The 8,121-nt window shown below is 41.3% G+C and overlaps 1 protein-coding gene across 1 annotated transcript; it reads left to right on the top strand.

The window, feature by feature from the left end:
• Nucleotides 1-223: 223 nt before the first annotated feature.
• NPVF (neuropeptide VF precursor) lies at nt 224-3,948 on the top strand. The gene is made up of 3 exons (XM_072650234.1): nt 224-361; nt 2,257-2,651; nt 3,437-3,948. The coding sequence occupies exons 1-3, from the start codon at nt 224-226 to the stop codon at nt 3,540-3,542; spliced, it is 639 nt and encodes a 212-aa protein (XP_072506335.1). The 3' UTR covers nt 3,543-3,948.
• Nucleotides 3,949-8,121: the final 4,173 nt, after the last annotated feature.

Below are 8,121 nucleotides of genomic sequence, written 5' to 3'. Positions count from 1 at the left end.
TCGCGAGCTGAACCTGCTGCCGTCTTCGCAGAACACATTACCAACATTCTTCAAATGCATATTCTAGTCGCTGGCCGTAATTAATATTAGAAATTCGGCCATGTGGAATGGGGTCCCCAGCGCAAGGCATCTTTCTTTGTTGTTTTTCAGTATTAAAAGACCTCCACGTCCCTTGTGTCGTCCCGAGCAGCACATAGAAACTTCATTTGAGTTTTTATGGACAATGGAAATCATCTCATTAAAGTCATTTGTCGTGTTGACTCTGGCCACTTCAATCCTGTTAGCTTCGAAGTCTGTCTGTGCCGATGAATCCGTGATGTCCAATCTTCACGACTGGGAACGTTATGATGAATATTTAAAGGTAACTCTTTAAATTTACCCGGACGTGCCTGGCATTAACTAGAATGTTGATACCAAAGAGTTCTGGTAATTGACTAATAACACGAACAACTTTACTAAAAAGTTGTTCTCGGAAAGGTACGACTTAATAATATACTTTGCTTTCCCTGTCAGGTCCGCGACGACATCCGTGGGTTGGCGGCTCCCACTGGCACAGTGGTAGCCAGCCTGGCATCCGTAATCGCAGATTAAATAGATAGCATGTAATGGGATACTTAGCAAGCAGAAGGCACATTACTGAGCTGCAATTAAAGTAGGAAAACATGTTTGTAATAAACTGCCAGAGACTCTAAAAAGGCTGGATGCATTTTAAAGAGGAGTGATTTAAGTATTCTTAACGATGAATGCAAATGTAATGAGGTGGTTATGGTTTTCTGCTTAGTAGGAACCAGTTGGTAAATATGCACAGAAATTTAATAACTTAACAAGCGTCGGTGGATGAGCAAAAATTTTAGGGTAAGACAAAAATGTAATTAAACATTTGCTATTTGGATTAGTTAAATAGAACTGAACTTGTAATGGACTTGGGGACAGAGAATATTTTTGAGAGTGCTTCCTCTCCTAACTTTACCCTAAAATTCAACCATCATCTCCCACATATTTGCGCCATTCACTCACATTTTGATGTCTCACTATTGGTGAAGGTAAAGAAATGCAGAATAGAGGAGGTGAAATATAAGGAAAGAAAAAAAAGAGGGAGAGGTCTCCCCAGAAATATAGTTGGTTCTCTTTCTCCAGATTCTCCAATTCCAGATACTATTGATACCATGGACAAAACTAACAAAAGTAGAATAAGGGAATTTGTATCAGAGCCACTTAGTGCCTATGTGAACTTGTGCTAACTTACCTCATCTCCTTAGGTCTCAGTTTACTCATCTGTAAAATAAGGAGCTTGGATTCAGTGACCTCTAGTCCCTTCTCACTCGCATTATTAGAATCAGAAAACTAGAACTGAAGGGATCTCAAAAACTATCAAGTCTGACCTCTACATTTTACAGATGAAGAAACTGAGGCACAGAGGACGATTGTTTGCCCAAGATCACACAGGTAATAAATGACAGACCAGGATATGAACTCAGGATTTCTGATTTCAAATTCAGGGCTCTTTCTATCATACCACACAGTAGATCAGCAGTTAACCTCCCACCCCTCAACTCATCCCAGTTTTTCAAGTTGTTAAATAATAATAATAAGTAACATTTATATAATGCCTACTGTATGTCAGACACTGTACTAAGTGCTTTATAATTACTGTCTCATTTGATCACCACAGCAATCCTGAGAGATAGGTGCTATTATTACCCCCATTTTAGAGTTGAGGAAACTAAGGCAAACCTCTAGAGGTCAGAGGACTTGCCCAAAGTCACACTGCCAATGTCTGAGGCTGGATTTGAACTCAGGTCTTACTGACTCCAGTGCCAGCGTTCTACTTACTGAGTCATCTAGCGCCTCTTCTCAGAAATGCTCTATAGAAAAAAAGAGTTCAATTCAGAGGAATGGGGTAGGAGATAGGGAGGAAGGAAGTGGTTTTTCTAGAGATGACAGTGATGTAAAAACAAAAGGTACCGATAAATCTTATTAGAAGTTACTTTGTATATATTTTCTATTTATTTCTCTTTGGATCTATTATATGCCCTAAAAGACTATAGCCTCCTGAAGAAGGGGAGGGACTTTTTTATTCCAGTCTTTGTAAATTCCAGCATTGACTGGCGTAGAATAGGTGCTGAACGTTTGCTGAATTGAATTATTTATATGCCTGAGATGTCTCAGGGTTAAAATTAGAATTTAAGTTAATTTGGTGACCCAAATCTTCCAGGTAAGGGGGAGAAAAATGACTTATCTCATTTTTAATCACAGACCCTAGGACACCCCAAAGAGAAGAAGCAAAGGAGCCTCCACCCTGCTGAGCTCTGGAAATGGGGCTCCAACACCATCCACAACCTGCAGACCCAGATGCCTTACAAGATCCCCCAGTCTATGCCCCGCCTCCCTTTGAGATTCGGACGTTCCTTTGAGAAAGAAAGGAGCGTTGAGCCTACGATCAATTTACCCCTTCGGTTTGGAAGGAATTTCGATGGCGGCCTCTCAAGGCGCATCCCAAATTTGCCACAAAGATTTGGAAGGGAGGCTGTCAAGGAATCCACCATCCATATGCCACAAAGGTTGCTGGGGACACCATCTGCAGAGCAGCCAAATTACTTCGTGACCAACCAACCTCGGGAACTCCAGGTTGCTGATGAAGGGGAGCCCAGGTAAGTGGCACACGGTAAGGCAGGATTCTCAGGAAAATAGAACTTAACCTCTCTGGACCTGCGAATACTCATCTTTAAAATGAAGGAGTTAAAGTCAATCAACCCTGTGGTCTCTTCTCAAAATAATCATAATAATTGCCCAATCTAAAGGCTAGATTGGGCAATCATTATTATTATCCTCATTGCACAGATGAGGAAACTGAGGCACTGAAAGATGAAATCAGTTACAATCAATAAAAGTCATAATCGCACATGTATATGACCTTTTAGTTTTACAAAGTGCTTTACTGTTTATCTCATTTGATCCTCACAACAGCTCTGAGGGGTAGGTGCTGTTATTCCAATTTCACAGTTGAGGAAACTGAGGAAGACAGAGGTTAAGTGACTTGCCCAGGGTGACACAGCTAAGTTTGAAGGGCAGATTTTCACTTAGGTCCTTCTGGTTTCTGGCCCAGTTCTATCCACCTTTCTCAGAAACAACTCTTTTAAATATGTAAAGTAAAATGCAGAGAATTGCAAAGGAAACCAATTATACTGAAATACAGTTATCAGGATCCTTCTTTAAGAACAAAACAGAAACAAGTTCACAGATCCCAAGATAAGAACCCCTGGAGTATATGGTCTCTAAGGTCCCTTCCAACTCTAGATCTCTTCTCTGTGATTTAGCTTCTCCTCCATATTTCCAAGAAGTCCAGCTAGAAAGGATTACCACAGCCATCTTTGAGCCCTCTTGGAACATCCCTGATTCCAGTAAATTTTATTATTTCCTGTTGCTTCCATTTCAGGACCCTGGACTTTGATGATTACTTCACTAAGAAAGCTGGTGATAATGAAGTGAGTCCAGAGGAGTGGGAGGTCTGGAGAGAAGGCCCTGACCCCAAAGTTATGTGATAGAGTGAATTCTGACCACGAGGTCAAGCCAGGGGAGGTCAAGAAGCCATCGATGGCTGCCATATTGTTTGCTTGGCCATTGATGAAGACATCGTTGACAATGACTTCTGCCAGTTCTAGACTGTATTTTCCGAGAACAGTTGCAATGCCCCCTGAAATACTCTTCATCTAAGTAGAAATGGCATTCCCAGCATTGTAATCCCCTTATAAATCCCTTGATATCCCCCCTCCAAAAGAAATGGAACATAGCTTTGTTTTTCCCAGTGAAAACAGCCAAAATGTTTGCCACTTTTCACGGGGAAATGGTAAAGGTTTGACTAGCAACCTGGTCTATGTGTTGGAGAAAATTAAGTGACTCTCTTAGAAGGACATGACTCAAAATTGCAAGCCAACTTTGTCACAGACCTCAATGCATGTAATGGATAATAAAGCATTCCAAAAGATGGTCTTCTCTTGCTCTCTAAAAAAAAAAAAAAATCTGACAATTTATAAGAATCATTCAAATGGTGATTATTACTTTGAGGTTTGCAAAGCACTTTACACAGGTTGGTTCATTTGAGCAGTGCAACAACTCTTCGGAGAAGTAGTTATTGTTAGTCCTGTTTTAGGGTTAAAAAAATTTCAGAGAAGTTCTGTGCATTGCCCAGCAGTGGATGGGGAAGAGAAAAGGGAAAGAAAAAAAAAAGCTATCCCCTCAGATTTCTAGAGGCAGGTAAACAGGGACATTTTTCTTTGTCTTCACAAGAATAGATTTCTATCTGGGAGGGGCCTTAGGGTCAGTTAGTCCAAGCAATCTTCACTTTACAAAGAGAAAACTGAAGCACAGACAGGGGCAGCTTGACACACAGCTAACAAGCAGCAGAGCCATGATTTGGACCCAGGTCCCCTGATCCCAGGAATTAAAACTGTAGGGACTCGAGAGGTGGACAACTCCAGTGAGGAAACAGAACCACAAGGAAATTAAATGATTTGGCCAAGAATCAGGATTAAAAGCCCAGGCTCCTAGCTCTCTTCCCACACCTGTCCTGTACCACACTGACAAATCGGCCTCCTGCTGGGATAATTACATCTCTACTAATTTCATTAATTTTGTCCCCATTTTTATTACCAGTTTTTAATTCTTAGCAAAGCAACTCCATGTCATTCTTAATATAGCATCTGATAAATATGCTATAACATGTGTACGTACAGAAAGGCAGCGTGGGACAGCAGATAGCAAGCTGGGCTTGGAGTTAGTATAATTAGGTTTCAAGTTCTTGCCTCTGATGCATCCTGGACAAATCATTTAACCTCTTAGTGCCCAGAACAACTTTTACATCATAAAAAGAAGAGGGATATGCCTCAGCAAATGGAGGTACTTCCCATACCAGGAGTTAACTCACCCTGATGAAATCATAGTTCCATCAATAAAAAATCTCCATACCACCATAAAGTCTAGGCTACACAAAAGACCCTCACTTCTGGCTGTGTCTTCCTCACCCCAAAGAAGCCTTGTCCAATTAACATTCCCTTCATGTCATATGAGGACCTAGCACAGCAAGGTCATGAATCTAGGGCTGCAAAATGACTTTCAAATTCATCTAGTCCAATGTCTTCATTTTACAGATTAGAAAACTGAGGTCCAGTGAGATCAAGAAACTTTACCAAGGTTATACAGTAATTAAGTGGAATCTGAACTCAAGTCTTCTGACGCCAAATACAGAATTGTTTCCATTTCGCTCTACACATAGGAGATCTTTATCTTATAGAAGATTGCTTATTCTAGAATTATTTAAAATTAAAATAAAATAAATAGAATTAAAATATAATTCACATGTCTTCACAGAAGCACAACATACACTAGATTGAAAAGACTTCAATGGCTCTTCATTCAATGTTTATTTATTATGCATTTTCTATGTGCCAGGAGCAGCTCAGTGGCACAGTAAATAGAATATCAGGTTGGAGTCAGGAAGACCTGAGTTCAAATCCAGCCTCAGACACTTCCTAGCTGTGTGACTCTAGGCAAGTAACTTCAACCTGTTTACCTCCATTTTCTCATCTGTAAAAATGAGCTGGAGAAGGAAAATAGTAAACCACTCCAGTATCTTTAGCAAGAAAATCCCAAATGGTGTCACAAAATGTCATATATGACTGAAAAAAGACTGAACAACAAAACCATGTGATAACAAAGTCTTCTAATTGGTTGCCCAGCCAGAAGAACCAATGATCCAGGATATGCTGAGCTGGAACTGATTTCTAACACAAAAGGGATGCCTTTCCAATCTGCCAGTCTCATTTAGTTCCTGTTAACAAGTAAGACAAGAACTCCTGAGCTTTGGAGTTGGAGGAAGGGAGGCTACTACCCATCTACTACCTAGCCATTATGCGTTTGTGAGATGTCGCACCTGTTTCCTTTATGGTCATTCTTTCCTGATCTTAGGTGAATGAATAGTCTAAGAGTGGCCTGCCCAGGCACTCTTCTGAGTTTGAGAGATTCAGCTGGGACATCAGAAACTACAATGGGTGGTAGAATTCAATGGAGCAGGAGAGGCCAAAAACAGGTGGAGAGAGCCACCTGCGACAGCTTCGGGGATCATACCCCCTCATAATAGAGAATGGGGCCAGCCATGTACCTTAGAAAGGCACAACTCCTCAGGGCACAGCAGGATGCTTCTCTTAACAGGGAACAGTAGGGCTCCACATAGGAAGAAAAAGGAACCCTTGGCCACATGCATTTTCTACCCACGTGCCTTACTGCCATTGTCCTGCAAGCTTGGGTCTCCTCTCCTGGGGTCTTGCATTTGCATGGGGAGAGTGTAGCCCCAAGGGGGAGGAGCTGTTTTTGTAACAAACGTTCTTGCTACCTCTACTCAGTAAATTCCTTTTGTAAAACCTAATAGAATTCAACTGGCAGATGGATGATGGGGAGCATACCGGTGGGGGCTCGGTGGTTATGGCACTAGACTCACCATCTAACCCTCAGGGTTACCCCAAAAAGCTTGAGGACAGCAGTTATCATCCACTCTCTGGGAACCCGACCTAGGCCAGTTAAAGGAGTGGATAAGAAAGGGTGCTACACTACTCATTACTTTTTCTCTATTTGTCCTCTTCAGGATAAATCTCCAGGTTTTTTTTTAAATTGCATTTTCTAAAATAACAGACCCATGAAATATTCTATCAGAGATCCTTGGGTAGTGGCAAGTGGTTTCCAGATTCAGGCACATGTCTCAATTAAACGGGAGGGAGAGAGTTAGCAGGCCACCATCTTATCTCTCATGACAACAGAGATGTATGAAAAAATCACTGAAGGAAGACCAGACCACATAGGCTCAGGACTTGCTCTGATCAGGGGCTCAAAAACCTTGCAAGAAAAATGTAATTTATAATTACCCTGTGGTAGGTGAAGAGTTATGACCAAAAGAATAACCAAGCTTGAAGAACTATAGGATGCTGGACAAATTTCTTCTCAAGCAGGAGAAACAGCAAGAAACAGAGAGCCACGAAAACACAATTATGAGTTGGTAGAATGGGCAGGGGACATCCAGGCCAGATCAGAGTCTGCTATTAACTGGCTTATTTATGGTCTGTAAACAGACATTATTCATGAATTGAGGGGAAAACAGCAAAAGAGTTATGTAAATGAGAAAGGAAAGTCCATAGACCTGGATCCCAGCTAACACTGTCCCAGAGTTTCCCTCCCAATGCCTCCTGGTGAGCTGACACCTGCCTCTCCTCCTTATAACAAACATTTAACACTTATTAAATGGCCAGGTCAGGAGGTTTTCAATGCAGAAAAGGGATATTCTGTTGGGTTCCACATACAGAAAGTCTGGCCTCAGGAAAACAAAGAAAAAGACAGAAACAGAGCCCCAAACCTTCTCACAGAAGGCTGTCTTAGTACCCAAACCGTCTTGACCCTCCTGATGTCCACCCCAAGCTTAAAATCACTCTTAACCCCGACATCTCCTCACCCAGCACCGCTTTACCCACAGAAATTCTCGAATTGGGAGAAAGGCTCCCTGGGATTTTCTAGAGACTATTTCTGTCTCTTCTGGACTTCCTTCTTTTTCAAGAATTTCTCATCTTTCTCTTGATCTCTAACCATCTGAAAGGTAATCTTATCAGCATCAGAGCCATCACTAGGGATTTCTGCACCTGGGGAGAGGAGCACTAAATATGGCCTCAGTTGAAGTTAGGGTAAGAGACAGAGACCCCAGAACACCCATATAAATTTACCCCTGTCTGGGTTGCTCCGGGGTGGGCCTGGGGAAGTCACTAACTGAGCACCTAACAAAAGAAGGGAGGTCTAATGGTTAGAATTTAGAGGTAGAAAAATCTCTTCCTATGAATCCAAATTCAGTTTTATTGGAAGTGATTTCCTGCCATATGTGTCTTGTAATGCTCGATACTGTTGCTTTTTGAATATGTTGCATCTAGATTGGTAGTCATGAGCTAAACCAGGACCCCTAAAAGTTATTAACATAATTTTGCAAATCTTAATAAGTTAGAGCTTTATAAATCTAATATTTTTATTGCTCTTCTTAGTGTCTAACACACAGTAAGTGCTTTGTAAATGCTAATTGACTAAAAAATTGAA

The sequence above is a fragment of the Notamacropus eugenii genome, chromosome 3 (assembly GCF_028372415.1).
Source record: "Notamacropus eugenii isolate mMacEug1 chromosome 3, mMacEug1.pri_v2, whole genome shotgun sequence".
NCBI classification, from domain to species: domain Eukaryota; kingdom Metazoa; phylum Chordata; class Mammalia; order Diprotodontia; family Macropodidae; genus Notamacropus; species Notamacropus eugenii.
This window is presented reverse-complemented; position numbering and strand designations above follow the sequence as displayed.

Bases quoted from the DNA above. Each gene is read 5' to 3' on its own strand.
- NPVF (XM_072650234.1), top strand. From the start codon at position 224: ATGGAAATCATCTCATTAAAGTCATTTGTCGTGTTGACTCTGGCCACT. The intron at 362-2,256 runs GTAACTCTTTAA...TTTTAATCACAG, and splicing joins GTTATGATGAATATTTAAAG to ACCCTAGGACACCCCAAAGA. The intron at 2,652-3,436 runs GTAAGTGGCACA...CTTCCATTTCAG, and splicing joins GCTGATGAAGGGGAGCCCAG to GACCCTGGACTTTGATGATT.